The 26,024-nt window shown below is 42.1% G+C and overlaps 1 protein-coding gene across 4 annotated transcripts in view; it reads left to right on the forward strand.

Moving 5' to 3' along the window:
* The window catches only part of LOC107224645 (trace amine-associated receptor 9), a 75,523-nt gene that overhangs the window by 24,505 nt on the left and 24,994 nt on the right, over window positions 1–26,024 (forward strand). For all 4 annotated transcript variants that reach the window (XM_046743257.1, XM_046743260.1, XM_046743258.1 and 1 more), the window contains 3 exons: window positions 9,514–9,922; window positions 13,457–13,582; window positions 21,988–22,104. In XM_046743257.1, coding sequence (XP_046599213.1) covers window positions 9,707–9,922; window positions 13,457–13,582; window positions 21,988–22,104 — 459 coding nt within the window. In that variant the 5' untranslated portion in view covers window positions 9,514–9,706. The remainder of the gene's footprint in view (window positions 1–9,513; window positions 9,923–13,456; window positions 13,583–21,987; window positions 22,105–26,024) is intronic.

Consider the following 26,024-nt stretch of genomic DNA (forward strand, 5'->3'; position numbering starts at 1 on the left):
TATTTGAATTTCATCGATTCCCTTTTGCAAGGAAACTCTCTCGCTCTTATACCCTACAGATATATAGACACGTATAATGTATAACCGCGAATCGCGATGATGCCGCACGTTAGTTTCCCGACCGTGCCGTGCAGTCTCTCGCGGGTCCCTCGCTCGTAAATCGATGAACAATTTATTCAGAGCCTTGCGATAACCGTCGCAACTATCTGTTTTCGATTAAGGGCTGGTAGGTATACCTCATACCTACTCCGGTCCTGGGAACGCCTACGAAATGGCTCGACAAAAGGGCTAACATGCGAAGAAAAAAAACTTGCATCTTATCCCGATAATGTCCCGGCAACGTGACGTAGGTACGTAACTGCGCCAGCTGAAGCAAAATTTCGACATTTTTCTTCATCACCTCGCTGATTTATCGTAATAATATTTTATCAACTCTCAGTTATTCCTTCATCGCCGAAATCGCACGAAGAAGCGAGAAAAGGGTACAAGTTCGCGTTTCGTACTGTTATTTCAGCCGTAAGATGTAGCTGCTTGAAAACCGCATATTGTGTACCTTGATGAAGTCCTTCTTCCAACATCTTTCCAAAAGTTAGGTAATCCAAGTTCCAAGTTCCAAGTTTTCACCGTCTGCATTTTGTAGCCCCTGCAGCTGACTAATTTCTTCCTCCCAGACACACGATTGTCTACTACGGGTGCTGAGAAAACCGTGTCTCTGCACATTCTCGCAAAACTTTTGGCAAGACTCGTATATATACAAGCTGCAAGTTTAGTCGACATTTTCTGATTTTATAGGCAGTCCGTTGTTTCTAAATTTCATTCCATTCCCCGGGAAAATTTACCAAACTTTTTCCCACACGTCACACTTCACTTTCTTCTTTCTCTTTGTTCTCGTAACAAATCCTCTCGCCGACTGATACATGCCGCGGGAATTTTTTTCAGCCACTCGTGCAGGTGATTCGGCAGTCCGCGGTGTTATATCATCGGGTCTCGGGACGCAGAAGGGATCGCGTAATGTTACGGTTCTCTCGGAAAGGGCGGAATACTTTGAGAAAACGAACGGGAATAACGAGGAGCTGCGGAAAGAGAATCGTGCGTGTCTGGCCTCTCTTCTTCTTCTTATCCTTCTTATTCCCTTCTTCGCTCCCGCGAACCTTTTCGTTGACATTGCGGAGCTTTTCACAGCTGAGAGAAAACCTGCCGTCTTTGCGCTTTTCTCATACCTATTATCCTCTTTTTCTATTCTCATTGTCTTTCTCGTCGTTTAGCCGGAAAATAAGGAATTTCTAAATCGAAACAATTAGTCTGACATATTTTCGTTACTTTTCGAATCCTTCCGCGTTTCGATACCAATTTTTTATCTCCATTCTTATACGGCATAATTCATGATAAATTATAGTACATAGGCAGGATTCAATGTAAGATTTTATTAATTTTAAGAATTTATTTTTCCTAACTGTCTGTGTGTATTTATCTCTGTTCCTGTTCTTTTATACTTAATCTCGTTTTTCTCTTAAACTTATTTCCGAGTTGTTCTCTTTTTCCACCCCACCTCGCCCCGTTCGATTGTTTCTTGTAATTAGTTGAAGGCAGGGGAGTAAAATGCTTAGCTGTCCGTACCGGCCTGAACCGCGCAGGTAAATTAAATTGGCAAAAGTTCACGGAATATACACGAGATGAAGAAGTAAATTGTTGCCGGTGCTGTTCCGTAGCCATGTATTCGCGTATAGACGAGTCTATCCGGATCTTGGTACACACACACATAGCTACTTAGGTACCTACGTAATAGACTTCTTGATGCCCCCGAGTCTATCCCAAGACTCGCCTCCTCTACTGCACAACCATCAAAGCTCGTAAAAAAAAGTTGGGGAGAATTGCAAGTTTGGCCGTGGCTATTACCGCTGTCTCCTTCTTATATTCTACATACTTATATAGGTATGTATACGTACGATGTATACATGTATATACAATATCGTATAAATTACCTATATTCGAGTCGAAAGTCGGTTGAAAATACTTATTACCGACAGTGTTTCTTTTCGCCCCCCATTTTACGTTTCCGACGTACAGCCTGAGCAAAGCGAAAAGCTTTGAATATAATGTGACGTGACATCTGCATCGGGAATGCACAGAGTCACGAACACGTTAACACGTTTCGTGGAGTAAATCCCAATCCATGGATTTCAGCATCACATTCATGATCCAGATTTATAAATTTCGTTTATTTGGCTCTCTTTTCGACTTCATCTAAGCTCCTCCTTCCTCAGTTCCAAGCGGCACGTAGTTTTCGATACGTCGACCATCCGACGACGTCCGGCAATATGTCAGAGTACCTGGGTAGACATACCACCAGTCCTGTAGACGAATAAGCTCGAATAACATGCGGCATCGGAATCCACGTGTACGTATCGAGGGGTTATATTGGACGGCCGAGGTACCTTGCGAGTCTTTTTCACTTTCGGCCAATTTCATTCTACGGGGGATCTACGATGCAACCCGTACCAACCATTCGAGCTTTCTTCGTTTTCCCGCCTTATTCTCGCCCTTTCGCAATAGACTCGGATCTGGAGTCAAGAGCCCGTCGCGTCGTCGAATAATGACGTCTTTTTTTTCTACGTGTATATATATATATATATGTATCCATATCTATGGTATATTCGCGAGTATAAATTAGTAGTCGGCTACCTACCCTTGCACGGACCCGGCTTTGAATAAAAACCGTCTAATGTACCACTCGGCGACGCCTGCGGACCAGACGAGACGAACAGACGCATTTTGGACTCGTGAAATTTTCAAAACGTGCAAGAAGAGGCTCTCGGGTTTGTTTTTTATTCCGTCCCCTTTATTTTTTTACTCACCTATTTCCCCATCCAGACGAAATAAAAAACCCCGTTTATATATGTAACTAGGCGAAAAACACTACAAGAGCCCGAGAGGACGTGTAATTTCTGCTCAACGTGCCCCGCTATCTCGGTTCCTCTTTTTTTCGTTACTCTGTTATAGTTTTTTTCCATTCTCCTCCGTCTCTTCGCTTCTTAAAAAGCTATTCTTTCTCCACGTAGTCTCTTCGCCTCTCTCTCTCTCTCTCTCTCTCTTCCTCTCTGTCTTATCGTGTCGCTGCTCTATGCTCGCGATCAAGTTCCAAGTTCCCTTTATGACTTCGCAGGGTCCTGCCCTCGGCTACAGATCTTGCGGCTTGCGGCTTTAACCTCCCCGTCTAAGATTTCGAGTGGTAACTAATTCTTCGCCCTAGCCGCGGGTGTTTCGCGCCCTGAAATGTGAGCCGCATTTTGCTGCATGACTCTGCTCGTTTTCTGCTGCACGAATTATTGCGCAACCGAGCAAAGTTTTTTGGATGTTATAATAACATACGCAATGCACGTATCGAATGTAAGATTATATGTGCACCAAGTTTTCCGTGAAACTAACCGTTCAACGTACCTACACGCTGCTATGCGCATTGAAAATGTAGTTTCAACGAAAACTTCTGCAAGCATTATACTTTTTATATTTCACTATTGCACGTATACGGACACGTATTTCACTATAAAATAATTACACAACGTAAGCGCGATTCGTCTGGCGTAAAGAAGACTCGAAAGGAGAAGTAAGATTCGAAAATGGCGGCGTCAATCCCGGGAGAAACGGGCGACTTTGCTCAGGGTGAAATGAATGAAGGAGAGGATTTACCGGGAAGTTGAAGTTGACGGTTTCCTTTACGCGGGTCTGAGTTCCTTCCTTAACACATATCCGCGCTGGTCGAGAACGAACGAGGTCTGGAGGAATACCGGTTTGCCAAATGGTTCTATCTTTAAAGCAGCGATGCGTTTCCCGGCCCGTGGAGCTTTTATGCTTCCTTTGGGCGGTAGTCGCGGTCGGATCCGATGGCGGGATACTAAAACCACCTCGTACCTATCCGCACACCACACACACGCACACATACCTTGTAAGGTCGAGGCCGGCCGTTTGAACGAACCTCCGCAAGCTCCGGGTGTCGAATTCGAATAACGAATAGAAGACGCGTAGATAAAGCCAATGATCTTTACGCCTTCCGGCGCACTATTCCCGCATCAACGGTATTTTATTCATCCGGGGAAACACTTCACTTCCTTCTGAATATCGCACGAGCTTTTGCTTATTCGCAACGGTTGCTTTCTTACTTCATGTGGGGGGGAAAAAAAAAATAATCCTCTTGGTTACCGGATATCCCGTATTTGATTCGAAATCTGAAAGCTCGCGAAATGATTTACGGACACTCGGATTAAACCAGAAGCCTCCAACTTTCTCGGACCTGTTCGAAACTCGCGGAGCGCCGCAATTTAACAGCGGATTATCACAGGTCACCTCCAAGCATCGTGATGTAAAAGCATGAATTCGACCCCACTTGACACTCGAAAATTTTGTCAACAAGGATTTTCTCAGGGATCTCGATGAATTGTAAACAGGCCGTGGCTTAAGACAAGAGGCAACGAAATATATCAACGACTATAAATTTTCGCACCTCTGTATAATTTCTCGCAATCGTCGAAATATTTTTTGAGTAATACTCAACGGCAGACGGTATTTAGAAATTGTCAAGCTTTTCTGTACCCACGTGTAATGTTAGAGGAAAAGTTTCAATCGAAACAAAATTTTACTCTAAACAGTAATTTCGTTTCGTTGCCAGATTCCTCGACCGCTGAGCTTGCGTGCACGTATTTTGTCACACGTAATTCGTTCGTTCCCTGCACTCCGCTGCGCGGCTTTGCTAGTCGTTGGAAAAAATTCTAATTTCATCATCTAAATGCAACGGGTATAACGCTCGCTGTCCAAGAGAATGGCGCATACCTACATGCGGGTGCTGAGCCGCCCCCAAGTTTTTGACATAATAAACCCGTTTGCGCTTAATCCTCGGAATTTCACCGCCGGCTCTAACTTCTTCATCCTGGGTGGCTTCCGCGGCATTCACGCCGCTCAGTCAGCCCAGCCAACTGAGCGGGATTACCGCTAGATGTACAAAAACGATTCGACTCTCTTCTTATCCCGGCGAAAGGACGCTTTTATCCGGCCAGTCTTCCCGATTCAGAGAACGAGTTAATATTCCCTCGAATTTGGTATCGAATACTTCGTGGTCATAATTCTCGGTCAGTCACGCGATTGACGTTTCAATTTCGAAGAGTCAGAGCAGCTATCGACCGGCGGAACGAATCGTCTGAGCTTTTACTCAACAAACCCGAGAAACAATTTGACAATTTGCGCTCGTATAGCCGGACAAACACGGCGATAAGAAATCCGATCAAGTATTTCATCTGTGACGAAAACACCTCGGCTGAGAGTTGTGATAAATCACGCGCATCCGGTTCGAAGCTCGTCCTGGACTGCAAGTTCGTTTCGTACCATCTGCTCAGTTCACCTTATCCTCGACGATATGAATATAATATACGATAAGTTGAATAACTCAGTTTGGAGAATTTCGGCCTTGGTGTCCGTCCATTTTTCAACTAATTAAAAACTTGCAGACCTGCGGATTCGGCTTAAAAGTGCAACCGGACTCGCGACGGCCAATCGGAGAGGAGAATTAAAAAAGGCTGTACGTGCTATTTTTTTTTTCTTTTTTTTACTTGCTTTTTCGATATCCCCTCTTCAATTTCTCTCCGTTGTCCGTCGGTCCTGCGGGATTCTGGGCTAAGGTCCCGGGCTTTTCACCTCGACGTTTTGGGACTGCCGTGTAGGATACTTCCGACACCCCTCGACGAATTGAGATTAACGTACCGGAGGGCGATATGTGTCGACCTCGAATTTCACGCCACGTAAGGTGCGTCTGTTGTAATTTACATTTTACCATGATGAGGTGTTTTACGCCGCTTCCGGAACGATATCACCTTTTATGTACTAAGCCTACCTGCCCTGAAAAAGCGTGCCGAAGGAAAAAGTACTCCGCCTTATAACGCGGATTCACGTGTAGTTCGTAAATTTTATGTAACGCAAACAGGACATTTACGTCGGGGGCTATTTTTCCTCACTTTCTTTCTGCGAAACGCAATTTTCCTTCGAAATATCATTTGATCATAAAATCACAATATTAACAGCAAATTTAAGTCATATTTCTTCGTGTTCTCTGTGAAAAACTTGCAAGAAATTTGAAGGAATTTCGCATACGTAATCTCCAATTTTCTTTCGCCAATTCAAGCCCGTTAAGCGTTTGCATAAAATTTGCATCAGCCGGTGGGATATTTATGCAAATTTTTCTTGTTTCGGGGTACATGAAATTTTCGCGAACTTTTGTACAAAGGACTCGAGACCTTTATACACTGTATACACTTGAGAAGTTTCGAAAATTAGCAGAGTATTGTGATCAATAAACTAAGAATGAAACGAGCCTCGGGATAATTTTTATTAAAATAAAATTAAAAAAAAAAAAAAAAAACACCACCTTTTCGAACCCATAATCTTCCCCGTTTGTCAAGTATGCCAATCTCTTTTAATTAAAACATGTGCGAAGCGGATACATATACACTCGAAAAAATCTGATTAGCCTGGGGGAATCCGATTTTTGCGCTCAGTTGTATACAGACTCGCGATTGCGTATAATTTTTTCATTCCTGGACGCTGGATTGGGAATATACTCCCTGGAATAACAATTTTTGTTTCTTTTTTCTTACACTCCGTCATTTTTTCCCTTCATCACGAAACGAAAAAAGGCTAATTCCCGTCAGTTAGCCCGACGCGGCTTGGCGTAAAATGAAATTCTCTCTCTTTCTTCTCCGTCTATCACTATCTCTATCTCACTCTTCTCGCACAAAAAGCGTCGCGGGGATTAAAAAGTTATCAAAGGCTGCTCTTTTTCGTTTTTTCTCTCGTGTGTTTTTTTTTTTTTTTTTGTTCTTTTTCTCTCTCTCTCTTTTGGCGCTTTCTTTCGTCCTTTCTCCATTTTATAACCGCAATCGCCGGCGAAACTCGGCCGGGGGCAGGAATAAACTGTCAAAAAATTATGTACGACCTACGGAGCATGGCGCAAGGGCTCCTCATACAAAGTTACGGCTAACGGTTGCTAATGGCTCGAGTAATTAACTCGTCATTGTACGCTTTCATTATTCATTCAATCTGCGCCATCGCCTCCGTCAGATTCAACTCTCTGCTCATCGAATACCGCCCTTGTTTCTATGCATCTCCTCCCCCTCTCTTCCTTATCGCAGATTAGTCTTTTCATTGTCACCGGAATTAACTCTGACAACAATGCAACGCTTGTGTATGAAAATGAATCTCATACCAGATATCTGTATATGTACAATAATAATACGATTTATTTCAATAAAATAACGACTTACAATTCTTTATAAAGTATAATTACCGCGATATTATATACTCGCAGGGCTAATTTCGCAGCGAGTTGAGATCATCGTTCATCAGCTTAATTTTTCGCTAGTTCCATCGGCGAAACAGCCGCTGAGAGTGAAGTGCGATTTGTATTCAGAGGCTGGAAGGGAGGGCGGTGATGGACTGTGTGAAAATTCTTGGGGGGCGGGGGGTGGTTGAACGAAGACGGGTAAGGAGCGGTTGGATCAAGAAAAGTAATAGGCAGGCCTTGAATAATCGCGGCTTGGTGAAAATGATAAAATAAATGTATGCGGAATCGCTGCCGCTGGCGGCCATGTTTTAATTACGCTGAAACGCCGCGATGAGAAATTCAGCTCTCGCCGAACCCGCGTGGCTCGTTAACTTCCTCTCATTATCTCAATCTTACATATACTCTTATGTACTCACAATCGCTTCTGGAGGTAGTTGAGCCCTCCCATTGAGCTTTGGATTTTCCAATTAATCAGGTCGTTATTTCGAGTCCGTAAAACTAGACGCCGTGGCTCGAATCGACTGAAAATCATTTTTATTTTATTTTTTTCATCAATGCCCATCTTTCCCGGAGCGGTAGAAAAATTTTGCAGTTAAATGTATTTGAGCTTTTTTACTTCGACAACGTAAGTAATTACCACAATAATGCGTTCACGTCGGGGTAAAACGAACTTTGATGTAATTAGTCGTTTCTGCTATGAATTTTATACGTTCCTATCGTATTTGCCTCGTATTTTTACAACAACCTCAATTAGCTTTCATTTAGCAAATTTACCGGATAAATTCCGGACGGGGAAATTGAGGGTGAATGTGAATTGTGTTTGCGAGCGTGCTAATTGTAAAAATTAGCTTTTTCCCCGCTAGCGGGATGAACGAATTAAACGTAGGCATTGTTCGAATTCTTTATCGATAAAAATGACCTGACGATTCGTGAAAACATTTTACGTTTTACGAGGTATATTCTTAATTTAAAGCCGAAAAGCAGCTCTTACCACGGTCTTTTCGCAATCAGAGTTCAAGGCGAGAATCACGGGCGAGTATATATTTCGGAAAGAGATCTTATCGGCTTCGGGATAGCGTGGAAAAGAAGCGGCGTATATCTGCCCGCATCAGCGGGTACTTTATTCTAGTCGCCGTTATATTCATCGTCGGTTGAGAATCGCGTCGTCGTCGGTCCGGGCGGGATGAAATTAATTGCACCAAACGTGAAGATGAATTGAACGCTCCGCGGTGTAGGAGATAAATCGTATGAAAAAACGACTTCGCAGCCCCCATGCAAATGGCTGCGGAAGCTTGTTTCCTTTCTCTCTCTCTCGCTTTCTCTCCGCCTAATTGCCAAGGGAGGAAATTTGAAAAATTACCGCTTAATGATAACGCGTCGTAGTATATGTGAAAAAAGTCCGCGTCGTGATTTTTGGTGGAAAAATTTTTCTCTTTCTTCTTTTTTCTCTCCTTCTCGCAGACAAGGCGAAGGCGTCTCGGTTAGTAAGTAAATTCCGAAAACAGGATGAAAAAGAAGTCGAAACAAAAAACGGTGCCAAGTTTCTTTCCCGCGTGCCGTTTCGCCGGGAGCTTTTATGCAAATTCAAACAATTTCCCAGGACATACCGACGATGTTTCAGGTATACGGTTATACACACCGGGGTTTAAGTATTGAGAAAAACAAAAATAAAGAAAAAAAGCCCTAATTAATTATTCATCGGGGTTATAACGCACGATGTACCCATCGCGATGTACAAAGTTATCGCAGACCGAGGGGTAAAAAGCTCTGTTTCGCAGGCGCGAATATTTATTACGATAAATTCAACCCCGCGTCGTTGACGCTGCAGCATTATGTTACACTCTAACTCTCGTAGAAGTTCGAACAAAAGCTGCCCCCGGCAAAAGAGCAACTAAACACAACCCCCGCCATTAATCATAAAACCCTCACGGCAAGGCCGCGTGCTGCGCACAACAGGACGCGTCAAAACTCGGTGTAACCGAAACTCTGAAATTCAGGGGGTCTGGTAAAGGGCCCAAAATTCCGGGGAAACTCTCATCGATGACTGGTCATTACACTCTCCGTATTGTTTCTGCGGCGCCGCTATGCGGAAGCCGTTTTAAACAATGCGGGGCATTTTCAAGCCCCCCGATTATAACGTACGTCAGAAAGGACGCGCTTACAAGGAGACTCGATTTTTTGTTTTCCAGGATGGGAAGCGAGGCCGGATCAACGGAACTCTGGAGCTGCCTGAGCTGCCGGAGCTGAACTACTCATCGGCAGCGATGCAAAGTCTTAAGGATTTCCTCGAGGCCTCGTTGCTGCGGAGGCCAACTCACGGCCGACGCTCCTCTTAGCGATAATAATCTGACAATCTGCCGGCCCGAGGAGCTCCGCCTAACCATGCTCGAGCAAAAGCAGACTATCCTCATGCCCCCTGCCCTGAGCAACAGCAGCTGCTGGCGTAGCGGTCCCATCACCTCGTGGTCTGGACCAGGTCCCGGAGAGCTTGTACGGGCCGCTCTCATCCTCGCTCTCAGCCTCGGCATCCTTTGCGCGAATCTACTCGTCATATGTGTCATCAACAGCCGGAGGTACAGCAAGTACATTCACGCTCAGGTGAGCCTTGTTGCTTTTTGTTTTATCATGTTTTTCTGATTTTTGTGTATCCGTCTGGTTAAGGTTAGACGGTCAACTTGACTAGTCGGATCAAAGTTAGCTGGCTAAAGTAATTTGGAATTCGGTCGGAATAGTTGAACGGTTAACCGGCTAAGATGGCCGAAAATTGATAATGAGGTAATTTTAACCGGCCGAACCTAAAAATGCAGAAAATCGAGAAGCAAATTAATTTTTTGTTCTTTAGACTCGAACTTGTAGTCGAAATACGACGGAAATAGACGTTTGTCATTTACAATCAGTGAAGTTTTTGAACGAATTTAATTTTAATATAATTGAATAACATACCAACTACTATTGGGATATAGTAGTGTGCGGATCTCAGTAAGCTACTTTGAAAAGTTAACCCAAACAAGTATCACGATTTGACGGACGTTAATTTTTATTCCTATTGTTAGCTTGGCTGATTATTATAGATTGATCAACTATTCAGGCACCTTGGACAATTGGATGACAATAATTCTGTCGAGTGAATATAATAAAACTTGTTCCAGCTGCAAGTTCGAATCCGAAAGGTGAAAAATTCATTTGCATGTCGATTTCCTACATTTTCAGGTTTAGCGGGCTAACCGGCTAACTATTTCGGCCGACTGTTTGCTTCAACCAGCCAATTTTTAGCTAATTAGCCGAGTTAACTGTCTCGACCGACAAAGCGCGCTAAATCATACATCGCTAGTCAGTAATATGGTCTTCGAAACGGTATGATAAAGATAAGAGCTTTACACTCTCGACCATGCAATCACGCAACTTGTATCCAGTAAGACGTACCATCACCCGTAACGTGGAACGACTGTTCGACCCGCGACAGTCACTCTTCGCAAAGTCAATGGAAGGCCAATATCGAGTCTCTCGACATTAAAAGGCATCGTTCAGCCTCCCGCTGCAGCCACCAATCGACAGGGTCGCTATGAATCAGTTTGGAGTCTGAGTGTTCGGCGAATCGCGAGTCGGCTGTACGGAGAGAGAATCACGGTTATAACCGTCTCCTAAGTCACTGAAACGAACTGATAGTACCGCCCATAACGAGCGCCCGTAAGACAGTAACCCCGTGATTTGTGCCTACCTACTAAAGAGCGAGAGAGTCGGCGAGACTGAATGTAGGGGGATACCTACTCGCCGCTTTTTCCGTCTCTCTTTATCGACCCAGTCGATATATCGCTTCGTTATCTCACCCCCTTTGCAGAACGAGGCTGTGTATCTTACGGTGACTCTTCGCACTTTCAACCGTTTCATACCGGGCGCTGATAACACGAATGCAGATTACGAAAGCTGGCGAAACGGCGGACAGTTTGTACGGACCGCAGGAGGCGAAGGGATTGATTCGATGCTGGGCGATCAACCTACGGAAAGTATAAATCCTAAGCGAAATAACGCTCGGATGAAGAGGGGTTTTCGAGAATTCACGGAGAAAGTTGTTCGACCCGTGAATCCCGGCTTCGGGATGTATTTAAGTGTATTTAGTATAAGGCTGTTGGTGGTGGCCCTTTGCATATGCATGAATCCATCTCTTGAGGCAAAGTACAAGGAGTTGGAGGAGGCGTAGAAGAGATACGTTGCACAATAAGAGCTGGGGTAAAGAGGAGGAGGAGGAGGAGGAGGAGAGGGGAGGACGAGGTAGTTAAAACGTGTAATTTGATGCTAACGAATTCATACCGTGGTGGGTATCGCGGAATGGAGAGTCGAGAGAATTGAGAGAGCCACCAGTCAAGACTCTCGAGGTTTGCGCGACTGTTCGCTGCCGCCTGCCTTGGCTCAACCTCGGCTCGGCAACTTGTCCTTAATTGTTTGATCAAGGATGCCTGTGGCCGCGGGCTCTTACTTCTTAATTACGCAAACTGAAACCAATTAATAGAGTCCACACTAAACCTACGATTGATTTAGCGCCGATGCAGCCAGCGGAGGATCTCCAGAGATGGAATTTGCCTTTTTACCTTCTTCTCTATTCGCATCGAGGGTTGAAGAAACACAGACGGGAAATTCGCCGAATTCCACATGCGTCAAAGACTCGGCGAAGAATTTTTTTTTTTTTTTTTTCTCCTTTTTTCTTACCTTCTTCCAAGTACTCTTCAGACTTTTTCCTCAAAGTCAAGGATCCTTCTTCACATGCGCAAGACACGAAACTATCGCTATTCGACAAATTCTGTAAACCATTCCTTTGTTGACCTCTCGAATTTTTCCACTTTTCTTTGCCGAGTTTTTCGGACAAGAAAATTTTACCATCGTTTTCACGTGTTTTTATCTTATTGTACGATTGTACTTTGATTTTTAAAAAGGTTCGGTGAAATCTCGAGAATTTTATACACAGTTTATCAAATTTCGAAGCGTATTATGCAATCGGTGCAGCTGACGTTAATTTGACTACCCTTGGTAGAATCTTTTGATATTTTCACCTAAATTTTATAACAAAACTCACGCATCAAAAGCGACCTGAACCATGCACTGTTTTTACTTTACCGCGAAGAGGCACAGTTTTGCGGATATATATAAACATAAAAGATTCTACACATGATAGAGAAGCCAATCGATTTTTATTCGCCATTTGTATCCTACCGTAGAAAATATGACACAGTATCCCAGGTCTCGGAGATATCAGGCAGTAAATACGCCGTCGCAATTTTCTGTGCTTTTATCTTCGCGGATACATCATATACGGATATCCTCCACATTGCATACATCCATTGGTTTCGATGGCTCGCCGCCTAAAACCCGATGGATTGCCGGTCCGATTGATCGGCAGAAGCGAGTCCTTATGCTGACGTATAATGATAATAATTGAATTTTAACAAAGAGAACGGAATACAACGCGGAATCGAAGAGAGGTGCAAGGTAGTTTTCCGATGAATAATACATCTGCATTGATATGCATGTGGGGAATTTCGTGCGAACCCAACCAACGTCTGACTCTCGATATTTCTGATTTTGTTTAAAAAAATTTATGCGATTCTCTCAAACATTTATAAATAATCGAGTAGTTGGATAAAAAAACTGACAAAAATTCAGGCTACTGTTTCAGAGTAGGAAGAATTGCAGAAAAATTAATGAAGAAAATCAGTAAATTGTGAGGGTCAGACGCTGCTTGGGTTCACATGGAATTCCCCATATACATTCATGCAGCATTCGGAAAGCTCAGGCAGAGAAGCGCTGATGCAATTAAGCCGCGATGCACGTCCGACCTTTGCTACTGTAATATCTCAATCCAGAAGGTTATACACTCGCGATAAGCTAAACCGTTCCTAGGAATTTAGACTAGGTATAATACGTATCCGTATTCAGGTGATCGATACTTGCTCGACCCTCGGGATTAGACGTCCCTTAATAATAGCCGGATAAATAGCCATTCTGTGCCCTATTTGGACAAACTAACGAAAATCCTCCTAACAATAACGCGTAACTAATTACTTTGCATAATCTATGAACGATTTTGTCCCTTATCGATTTCTTAACGATAAAAATGATTTACCCTTTTTTTCGTTACAGCCGAGATACCTTCTCACGAGTTTGGCAAGCAACGACCTTGCCATCGGTCTCCTTGTTACACCCTTTGGATTTTTACCCGCCGTTTACGGATGCTGGCCCTACGGTGAAGTCACTTGTCAAATACAGGTATGTGTATAAAAACTGTGTTAAAGTTTCGCTAGAACAAATTTTCGTCTAGAATAGAGGCGCCGGATGACATTTTTTCGACAAGAATTGATGGCTGTTTTTTTTCATACTATAATGTTGGTACCTCTACATATGTATATATTACAGACGCAGTGAAGTTTTTTTTTTTTTGTTTATTCTTTTATCCTCTCTCTCAAAGATTTTTCACTTTGAAATATAACGCGCAATAGCGAACGATCAAAATGTGTGTGATAGGTGCAATCCTTCTTCGAAGTCTTCTTTCCTCCCTTCCGTAATGTGCTATTTCCTTGAAACTCTACTACGGATGTCCCTCAAATCTAGTAGATCGCGGCTCGATCCTCGTTCCTTGAATACCGTGTGCAATCCTGCAAATTATAACTACAACAGCGTTTCGCGGAAGAAATAATTCTGCAAAAAAGCTCCATACGACTTATGTCATTTCTGTACGGAAGAATGAAAGGAAACGTTTGGGTTGTTCCAATTTTTTCGGATAACGAATTACGTTGGTGAATAATTCGACTTTCAAACTTTACGACGTTTCCAAAAGTGATGGAGGGGGGGGGTAAACAGTCTTCGATGGAATCTGACCGATGATTATTATAATATGATAAATATAGAGACAGCTCCGGATCACGCGGTCAGGCGTAACATTTCTAGTATGATGAATAAAAGCTCTACTAGTCTTGTTTGTTGAGCCGTTTGAAAATTGTTTTTATTTTTATTAATTTTCTCTTGTTTCTCTTTTTCTTTTCGCGTCGCTGCATCGTATTATTTTCTCTTTTTCAACGTTATAAAAACTTTGTCTCACACGAGTGAAAAAGAAAACGTTTCATGCGATCGATTCGGTGGTCGAAAAAAGACTCGATTATTTCGACGCGTCTTCTGTTACGAAAAATAGTTTGCGGTATGTTTTTTTTCCAGCTTCCGCGTTTGCGTAAAATCCGTTTCTCTGGGGAATTTAACGCTGGCACTGCCGCTGGTTGCCGCCATTTTGGTACACGCCTCAATCTTTCCCACCGGCGAACGTTTTCAGATACTGGAGCACAGGAAATTGCTGTTAGATCCGCACCACTTCCGTTCGCGCTCGAGTTATGTGACATTATCGGGTTCCCGGAGATAATCTTCACCTCTAAACCCCCGCCAACCTTCTCACGGGTTCGGGTACGTGTGTGATTTGTGTCCACCGCGCACTATTTCTTCGTTTTTCGATTCCCACCTTCCTCACTACTCAAAGCTTTTAGCCCGAAGATCTCGAGATGAGGAGGTACTGTGTAAAAATAAAAAAAAAAATAAAAAAAATAAAAAATAACGCACCCATTCTCTACACACGCAGAATTTCATGATTTTTTAATCGATGTACCCTTCAAACAATTTCCACTCTCTTTACAACTGTTCCTTCGATAGTAAAAAACTAATCACTGGCCTTGAATCGCAGTGGAAATACGGGGAAAATCAGAACCCCCGAACTTCTTCGCGCAAGACGGATTTTGTAGAGTTTGCTGAAAATTTATGTACATGCTCTTGCCACGTAGAGGAAAGGGTGCAGGAAATTAACGGATCAAATCTGCAGCGCGCTGCGCGGCAGAGAAACGGAAACCCTCGTAGCTGGTAGTTCACCTAATTCTACTACAGCCCCTTACATCCACGTATATCCACTTATATGTGCACACACATGCATATATATGTATACATATATGCTTGTAGTTTCGGAATTTAGGAGTGCAGGGTGAACTCGATTCACCCGAATGCACTTTCAACCCCCTCAGCGTCCCGCACTTATTCCTTCGATGCAAGGCTCGTAAATTTCGGGGGCGTATCCACGACGACAAATCATACCTTCGCGGCTTCTACCCCCACGCTATACCCATCCGATTTTGTTGGTACCATTCCAAATTATACCGCATGCGCCGAAATTGGGTTTGGGCCATGTCAGCTGGTCAATGGGTCAAAGATTGGAATAAAACGAGAGATGAAACTCATTCGTTAATTCTACGCTGAACGGTTTGCGTTAGTCCCACAGTTCCTTGTTGTTGAAACGGTATTTTGATGTATTTTGCATTCTGCTATAAATTTCTAGTAACCGTTGACAGAAAGTGAAATTTTCTTTCCAAGGAAACGTTACGGAATTAATGTCAATTTTTCACGTGACATGAAAATTGGAAGTATTGTTTCGGCAAACTTATTTGATCGAAAAGATCTGCTGGTTATGGGTGATTCGTTAAAGGCGAATTGGTTACAATGCACAGTCACACGCGTTAGTACTGTACCTATGACACAAATCCACAATTCTAGTTATCGATTTGGAATTAGAACGACTCATCGGCCTGTCGGATTCAACCCGATATTGGATCCGATGTCACGTGACAAGACATTATTGAGCATGAGTCTGATGTTGTAGGATTAATGCTTGATTGTGGGATCATTTGGCAATCGACGCGGGTGAGTTCACGGTCCATTCAGGGACTCGGACGGGATATTGGATGATCGGAAGACAGAGATGTCTGATCGTTAACTAGAGCAACGTGTCGGTTCGAATTTAAAATCTCTCTTACGTCCAAACTTGGGAGCGATTTTTATTCGCGCAGTGCAAATCGCCCGAAGTGTTTTCCACTCAATCCGGATTTCGTGAAAGCGCAAGTTTAACGATACAGTTGAGCACACCGGTTGTACGCAAACGCGTGCGTCTGGAATATCCGTATTATTTCCGGTGAAGTTTGCATCCCGCGAAGCCAGTTAACTCCGGTTCCAAACTCCCCGAGGGTGTACGTACACTGGTTTGTATACAAATGGACTCAAAGTCAATGCCCGCAACAGCCAACGTATCGCGTATTCGCTATCCAAGTAAGTCTGACTGGAAATCTATGGGAAAGTTTGCCCAGAATAGCAAACGTCAGACGTTAATTGTTGAATCTCCTTGATTGATGCACTGCAACTGCAGTTGCCTAATTTTGTTCACCAAATTTAACGGCGAGGTCAAAGAAGATTCGAACGCTGAGTAATCCCTCTTGTACGTGTCAATTTTTGCATCTTGGCAAAGATGAATTTTTTATTTTTTTTCTCTTCGGATGCAATATCGAACGGTATTTTTACGCGACATGCAAAGTAGGACAAAATCATTCCATAAAGAATCTGCTACGTAGGTAACCTTGACCTTGACTTATGGGTATGTAATTTCTGAAATAATATTTCAAATTTTGACTTTTGCAAACTCATTTACTTGTATCGGTCTTCTCGAAATTCTATCGCTTCTTGCCCATATTTCACTAATCCGTCATGATTTTTAACTGACCGATAGAGCGATGCTGCGTCCTTGAGTAAACGGACTAATAATTAAGGCCCAATCGACCGGAGAGACGGGGTTGATGAAGAACTTTTGTACGTATGTACGTGTATGCGTATAACGCTTTTCGTGTCGCACGTTGAGTTTGAAATATTAGGTGAAGGTCTCAGGCAGTGTCGAGTAGAGGAATGAAGGGCGAGGAAAGAGGAGGAAAGGAAAAGAAGGAAGAAAGGAAGGGAAAGAAGGGAAAGAAGGGAAAGAAGGGTGCGGGTCTCGCGGTTCCAAGTCCTTCAGATTATCAGGAGCTTTTTCTTGGCTTTGAGCCAACGGTCACCATGGCAACGATCTTAAATGTCTTTCGCGTGATCCTCTCCTCCTCTCCTTCTTTTTCGCTACGTTAAATATACGTACAGCTATCATGTATATGTATACACATACACGCGCACTCCTCGTATAAAATATAATGTACGATTATGCACCCGCTCTATAATGTATCCAACGACAAATTCATCATCCCGCGTAGCGCTTTTAGTTTCAAACTTTTTTTGACCCCTTGTTTACAATTTACGCGCAGCTTGTTCACTTTTAGTCATTTTTTTTTCTTTTTTTGTTCATTCGTATCGCGCTGATTTTCCTCTTTTTTAAATACATAATATATAATCGCGTCTTTAAGTATGGTGTGTGTATATGTTTATGTAATACGGTACATGCCAATTTTGAAGTTAGTGACCGTGGACGATGTATGGTGGGAAAAAATTATCCTCGAGGTCGGTCATTGTAGAAATTGTTTATTAATGTAAATTTTGATTCTTGCAACGTACGTTTCGAGTGGACAGCAGCCAATCGTTTTCAGGCTACTGATGACAAAATGGAAAAACAAAATTGTTCGACATTGTTTCATTTTCTTATCTTAATCTGTCTTACGAGTTGCGAACAATCTCATTATGTAAGTGACTTAGATTCTGGATATCGGAGCTCTTATTTACCGTCGTATTATTGTTTTTACTAATTTCAATCATTTCTTTGATGTTGCGCTTATACCAGGTTTGTTCAGCTGTTAGTACGTCAGAGTTTTTAAAATGAAACTTGCGTCCTAAATTTAAACTATGCGATGCAACCGTGCAACTGTAAAATTCGTTGTTTTTTATTTTATAGCGATGACCTGAAATCCTGTTTTCTAGGTGTTCCGATCATTTTCCTACTTATACTTTTTGTAGTCATTGCACTTATTAATGTGATAGACGGTGTTAATTTTTTCGAGAGTAGGATTGACGGTTTTTAAACAGGTAAACATATTTCTTGTGCCATTGGTGATTTTAAATGTGACATTAATTCCTTCTTCTTTTAGTATTTTTTTTTTTTTTTTTGACAAATAGATCATACACGTAGATACATCCTTCTTCTTATTTCTCCCAGGTAAGGGATACATAGATCTAAATCTTTCGACAATTCTCGTAAATCCTCAAGCTTCTGCAGTGTAGAAATATATATTTTGATGCGAAGAAGAAGGAAAATAAAATACTTGAAAAGCACAACAAGAGATATCGTTAATAACACCACTCCACACATAATTCCGGAAAAAGGATCAATTAGATCTTCTTAATCCTTGACAAATCCCTGTAAATTTATATTATACGCATATCGCACGTCTTCGTAGATTTTTCGATAGCTTGAAAATCCCATTTATTCTACATAACCTATAGAATTTCTTTTCATCGAAATTCAATTTGTAAATTATATCTCATTTAAAAATTTCTATATCTATCCAATAGACTACAATAAATTGAATGTCGAATGAATAGACGGAAAACGCAATTCGAACACTGGTCGAAATCGACTGCCGGTGTTTCAACTTCACGAACAGACCGTTAATTTGCGATTCTTGTCGATACACGCCATTCAGCCGTAGCACCGCTTACACTGCAGAGTGCACAAACATTCAGGTACATCGAAAATCAAACTACACGTGTGCAAAGCTTTCCCGCGGTGGTGACAATTGTATCCGCAGTGTGTTCCGTTGTCGGTATAAGCACCGCGGTAAAAATTCCCAGAGTATTCCGTTACCTTTGTGTAACAACGCACATATGCAGACACGCGTGGAATGGGAAGTGAGAATTCGGCGATAAGCCCTTGCTACACGGAATTCACCTACTTTAACGTACAATTTACACAGGACGAAACCACGGCACGGAGGAAGGGCGATATAATACCTGCCGCGGGGTGAAGGGCAGGGGAAATAATTATCCGCTAAACGCGTGCCTCGCACTTCCACTTCTCTACTCGGGATTATACTCGGCGATGAATTCAACTATTTGCGGTACGCTGCCGGTGATTGCCTCCGCCCCTTTTCAACCGATCACGAAGCCAAAAATTTAACAACAAGAAGCGGGAAAGCACAAACGAGCCAATGAAACTCTATGCTAATTGGCGTACAATCTCGTTTCAAAATCCGATCTTCTTGATCGATAGTTTTTTTTTTTTTTTTTTCGAATGTTCGAATCTTGTGACTGTAGATACGTAAATATATTCTCAATTGAATTAAAACACAAATTCTGTACTTTATGGCTTATCGTTTCACCCGAAATCACTCGAGGAAGAAGTTTGAACACTTCACAGTTTCGTTAAACCCGTATGAATAATAAAGATGAACTGGAAACTCGTCGAACGGGTTCAAGAGTCAATTTTCGACAATTTTCTTTCACGAGGTACATTGCCGGACACGTGTAAAGAGATATATTTAGGCGTCGACGCCTTGCCCCTCGGCTGAAGGGTCCGACTCGGGGAAGAAAGGGCGAGATATCAGAAACGGTCCAGACGCCTCAGGCTGATATATTATATTCGCAGAGATTGCGAGGCGAATCGTATATACATACACACCCACACATGTATATATATATATATATCCATAGTATCCTTTAGCCTTACCGCCAGCAGCTAGCCGCTCGCTCATCTTCTCCCATAGAAATAGAGGATCACGTGTGCAGACCTGTACGTTTATAAAGGAGGCCGCGACTTCGCGTGACGCCGGGCGTGAGACGGATGGAATAGCGGTAATGAAAAAGAAACCGAATTTGATCTTAGTTGTACCCGTAACTGGTAAAAAAATTGCGGCGCGATCGGTATCCGTAAGTTAGAAATTTTTCTCGATGTAAAAACTGCGTTAGATTATAAAGTAACGCGTTTGGATACGAAGAGAAATTGATCAGATTGTGAAAATGTCGAAGAAACTAACTTGCGGGTGTATAACACGCACGAATGACGTCGATGAAAAAATAGATCAAAAATTGGACCGTCGAGTGTGAGGAAAAATTGAGAAATCGATGAAACGGATCGAAAAAACGAATAGACGTGGGAAGGTGTGATGATGGAAGAAAGGATCGGAGGAAGGAAACACCGAAAGCTTGTTCGCATCGGTTTCCGATTCTGCAGATTCCTTGCGCACAGCTTCGTTTATACGTGGACGAAAGGCGAGCGAAGTGGCATACGGTTCGTCGAAGTTGGGTCGCTCGGGTTGATCGAGCAAAGGGCGAAGGGCGAAGGGTGCTGCGGGAAAGGGCAAAGAGGGAACCGGGAGCAGGTTCGAACGGTGCGGAACTAATTAAATACGAGCCTACGAGTTGGAAGGAGGTCGGTGTGCGGCTGACTCGGGTTACCGAGGCCCCCGAACCTGGGACAAATTAACTTCAATTCTCTTCAGACGCCTGCTTGGAACGCCTTATATACCTGTATCTTGGAAGCCTGAAAAATTAGCACTAAACCCCGCACGTGATATCGCTTCCGGGATATAGAGACTCCGTCGCACGCCTGTGTATAAAATAAAAGGCTTTCCCAATTCGCCGAGGACACGACTTACCGTGCGTTACGAGCTTTCGAACTTAAGGTTACGTTGTATTCCTACCCTTACCGACCGACAAAACTCACCCTTTCTCTCTCTGTATTACATAAACAAACGAACGGAATGGCTTCAAGGAAAGTTAGTTAATCGTATACCGAAAATCGTCGCACGAGATTTCATCTCAATTTTGAGGAACTGTTTCGTTTTTACTCGACACTTGACACTTGTCGTTCAGTGTCTGACTGCAAGTTTACTCGATTACTTCAAGGCGGAAGTTCGCAACCGTTATCGAAATAGAAGCCACTGGAAGCTAGGTGAGAACCAGCCAGCGAGTCATTCGGGGCGAGAAAAATGCTTTGACTCGAATTGGAGAACTCGCGTGTCTATCTCGGCTTACCACGTTTTCAAACCCTCGTCCAATCAGGGTTATACCTGTAAGTCGGTTTTATGCCACCTCCTGTAATCAACGAATCTCGGCTCCTATAATTCTCTCCCCTAAAGCACTTCCTCAGACCTCTGGATAATTAGGGATCTGAGATTTAGTCCACGGTAAACCTTCGACGAACGAAAACGCGAGGCGTCTTTTCATCTCCATCAAAACGTGAGAAATTTTCATAATATTCTTTTTTTTTTTTTTTTCTCCTTGTTATACTTTCTTGAAACCATTTCGATAATTCGATGCGTCTGCAACGGTAGCTTGATGTCAAGCCCTTGTTGATGTGAAAAAAATTATCGACAACTTCAATGACGGTAAAAAGTTACTTGTACCCAAATGTCATATAATATTAACAATAATAATATGTTTTATCGACTTATCGACGTAACGGTATCCGTTTTACTAGAATTTTGTTACACTAACCGTACAATGAGAAATGAAAATGACTGTATATGTATATTATCATGTCTCCCAAAATTCTTGCAACAAATGCAATAACTTGACAGATCGTACGAATATCCCGAAAGCTAAACGTATCAGGCGGCCGCGAAATTACTTCTTCACGTGCCATCTCGGCCTTATTATTTTTTCCGAACAGCACCGAGAACCGTTCCTTGTGTTTTACGTATCATACATCCACGGTCTACACCTATATCTGTCTAACCGAATATTATCGGTGTCGCAGCTGTGCCAGGGGGATGAAAAACTGCCTTTAGTACGGCTTGCTGCACGGCGCAGGTAGAATGAAAAAAGAAAGAGAGAGAGAGAGAGAGAGAGAGAGAGACGCAACGTGCACTATCTCCTCCCAGCTGTAAATGAATCGATTTTTCCAGGCACTTTTGAGAGGAGCCTTGACACAGCAGAGCGCGGTAATCCTGGTGTGCATGGCGATCGACCGTTACATGTGCATGCTGCATCCTCATCACTACCACAGGCACTCGTCAAAGAAGGTAAGAACGGAGATTGCGTCTCCTTTACATTACGGTATTTCAGAAAAACAATTTGTCATTTTCCATCACGGCACCCTCTACTAAGTTTACTTGGGTTAAAAGAACAGTTCTGGCAAAAGATGAGCGTTCTAAGTTAAGTGGAAGATCGTGTTCGGTTGATTTTTCACTTTTATGAGTTTTTTGTTGCTTACGTCAATCGTGATATCAATTCAATCTCACAACATAGCTAGAATTCAATATGAACTTTTAACTTAGGAGAATAAGATTCCCCGTTGATACATCGTTGTTTTATGGATCGTGATCCTTGGGTCGAATATAAATGTCAGGAAAGAGATAATAATTGAAGTGCACACAACGCGTTTCTTCACTAATTAAAAAATATGTGAAAAAACAGCGAACCAGCTCGTCTGTTTACAGAATCATTCTTTTGAAAAATTTTGGAACATCGCTAATTATTATTTCCTGAACCACCCTACCGATACACATGTCTCCTCGTCATAACATTCGGCCCTCGTCAATTAGACGATTTATTACCGCAGGACCGATTCGCGTCGACGAATTGGCTCTGCGATAAAATTACAGGGGCGACGAGAAGAGGAAGGAAAAAAGTAATAAACCCCCATTCCTACCCCATAAAACTTGAATGTATTACGCTATATTTAGCGAGAAATCAGAGACGACGCCGTCTTCATCTCCTCAACCGAATGTCACGAGTACTTACAAGTTCGTATATTATCTGTTCAAACATATCGCGTTTACCTCCGTGCCGAAATCTCCGATAAAAATAAATACATACCAAATCGTCACTGTTTGCCTTGCGTGTACGAATCTACGCATGTATGTACTCGTATGTATGTACGAGGGGGACTCGGGCAATCAGCAAATATCACCCTCCATTACGTCACAGTCGTTTAGCTTATTTGTCCAGCTGTTTATTATACCCTCCGTTTTCCCAAACGGGACATTCAACTCCTCTGATTTCACTTCGTCGAAACGAATAATATCACCGATCGAAGAGCGCGTGAATAATAATTTGACGAACGAGTTGATAGATAGAAATTTTTTGCATTCCTTTTCTTTTTCAATTTAATTCTCTTTTGAAAAATTAATCGTTACTCATTGGGGGGGTAAAAATCGTTTCCACGTTTCGACACTTGTCTGTACACGAATAATTATAACCAAATCAATTTTTCATCACACTTTCGACGTCGCAAACTTTGTTTATTACGAAATAAAAAATAGAAATAAAAGAAAATGGAATTGGCCTCTAGCGGTGTAACTCGTCCTGTCCAACAACCAGATCCAGGCAGGCGACAAATTTTGTCCGAGCATACTTATAATAATATCGGTCGTCGAAACGGTTGACGAAGAGCTCCCGCTGTTGGGAAATCCGTCCAGATTCAAGAGCTTCCTGCGAAGCTTGTTTTGCACTTGCGTTAACCTGAATAGAGAAATTATATTTGGGACATTGCCTGCGTGTGACGCGGTGAAATATATATATATATATATATATATATATATTCATATAATACATGTATTTGAGTATGTGCAGCGGTATGTATATGTATGCGTATTATATGTATATTCGGGGTTAAACCGTAAACCATCCCCGGTGTCCAACCGCTGGGCTATAAATATATTTTCACGTCTATCCGCAAACCGGGGAAAAACCGTGAATAGATACGGGACGAAGATTTGGTGTAGAAAAACTGCAGACGACGTGATATACGAGTATATCGCCGGTTGCAGCCTGGATTCGAGTCGATGAACTCTAAGAACCCGAGTAGGAGGTTTTGGGCGGATGGATTTTATTCGAGGAAATCGGTCAGGGTGCCGCAACGATTTTCCAACATTTTACCGTTCAAATCGTCGATTTTCCTAGCTACGCAACTGAAGACAAAATGGAGACGAATATATCGGCAAAAAGAGGGGAAAACGAATTGACGACGAAATCGGTTCCGGTGAAACTTAAAGAGAAAAAGAAGAACGGAAAAGAATGGGGGAAAATTAGAATCAGCGGGTGTCTGGACGCTTTGTTATTATTATTATATGTATAGGTACCTACCGTAGAAGCAGAGGAAGAGAAAAATGGTCGAATTTTCCTCGTCGGAAAATCTCGTTTCCGTCCTTGCACAATTCAATTTACTCGATACAACTCTTGTTACACGGGAAACTATCCGGTATTTTTTTTTTTTTTTTTTTTACGAATTCTCTTCTCTTCATCTCGCAATAATTTACCAGTAGTAATGCGACAATTTTCTCTTTTCATCGATCTTTCTCTCCTTCCACTTGTGGTGTTTCCTTTTCGGTCTATTTCGCACACGAATTGTTGAATTTTCATATTTCTTTTCTTTCACCGTGGTATTCGATTTTAACCACTGCCAATTTTGGCAACCTAAATATAAATCAATTATCCCTTGTTCGTGTCTGTCTGTACGTATAATATACACATATATATCGAACAATTACGTCAGCATTAAAATTCCAGCCACGCCGATAACATAAACCGCAATTCAAATTTTCACACCCTCGTCGCGTTTAATTTTCGTTCGGCCAATGATCTTCGATCATTTTTGCAACTGCGTAATTCTATTCTCGTTTGTCGTTAATTTATTTACTTTTATCTATTTATTTATTAGTTTTTTTTTTTTTTGTTTGTTTTTTTTGTCGTCGTCTTTCCTCATATGTCGAAAAAGTAGGCTGTTCGGTTTTGGTTAAACGGGAAAATACAAATATCTCCGTACAAACCCGACTCTGCGAGATTCGATGATTAATTGCATTCGGGCATAAAATACAGTTATACGGCCGGATTTATTGCTGGGTAACTAATTTATCATACTCGGTTGCGCACGTATGTAAATATGAGCAAATTATATTCGTATATCTGTATTATTATTATTATTATTGTTGTTGTTATTATTATTATACGTACATTTATCGTGGCATGCATTTTTACCACGAGCTGTGGCGTCGTTCTGCACCGATTCCTTACAGATTTATAATACACATCGTGCAGTAGGAGGGAGGAAAAAAAAAAAAAATAGAAAGATAGAGAAATGGAAAAATTAAGATAATATAACGGCGGTGATGATGATTTTCGTATTAAAGTAGATGTACCGGAACACGTTACGCACACCTATAAGCGTAGAAATAATATTGTTTTCGGCGGAAACAGAGAAACTGCGGAATAACCTCGCTTTCTTGAATCACGTCGCGATTTTAGCCCATGGCGCCATGTTTTATAACCGATTCGTTATCACAGATAGATATGCGGGCACGTGTATGTTATATACGACGCGGAGCGTAAAACCGTGCCAACAAGTGCCTCGATAAATGTCTGGCATGAAAAATGCTGCCGAGGACAATGAGTCGGTGTTCGTTTTTTTTTTTTTTTTTTTTTCTTTATTGCTTCCATTTTTTCCCCCGATATCTCTCTCTCTCTCTCTCTCTCTTTCTTTCTCTTTACACCACATGTACATACATGTACGTGTATAGGTAGAAAAAGAATTTGCGATCGTAACACCCTTCCCATCGTCTCTTTTATTACCACCTCAGTACTTTTATTTCATCGTTACGGTAAAAGAATATCAGAAATATTTTCAGGTCAAGCGTTTCTCTCGCTAAACTGTTGTAATAAATTGATATTCATTCGTTCGTTAATACACTATTTTATAACTTGTGTGAATTTGCGAAAAACGATAAACATCATTACCAATGATTGATGATATTCGCGTCTCTAATTTGAATAATTTTTTCATTTTTATGTTGACATTTAATCTTGTTATTTTTTTTTTTTTTTTTCACTACTGCTTCCCTTATCTCGTCGCATTTAAGATATCGCGGTAATGACATCGTGCAAAGAAAAATTGTCCGCTGTAGCTATATTCGGTTATACGTATGCAAAAGTATATATATATATA

This window comes from Neodiprion lecontei, chromosome 6 (assembly GCF_021901455.1).
Source record: "Neodiprion lecontei isolate iyNeoLeco1 chromosome 6, iyNeoLeco1.1, whole genome shotgun sequence".
NCBI classification, from domain to species: Eukaryota; Metazoa; Arthropoda; class Insecta; order Hymenoptera; family Diprionidae; genus Neodiprion; species Neodiprion lecontei.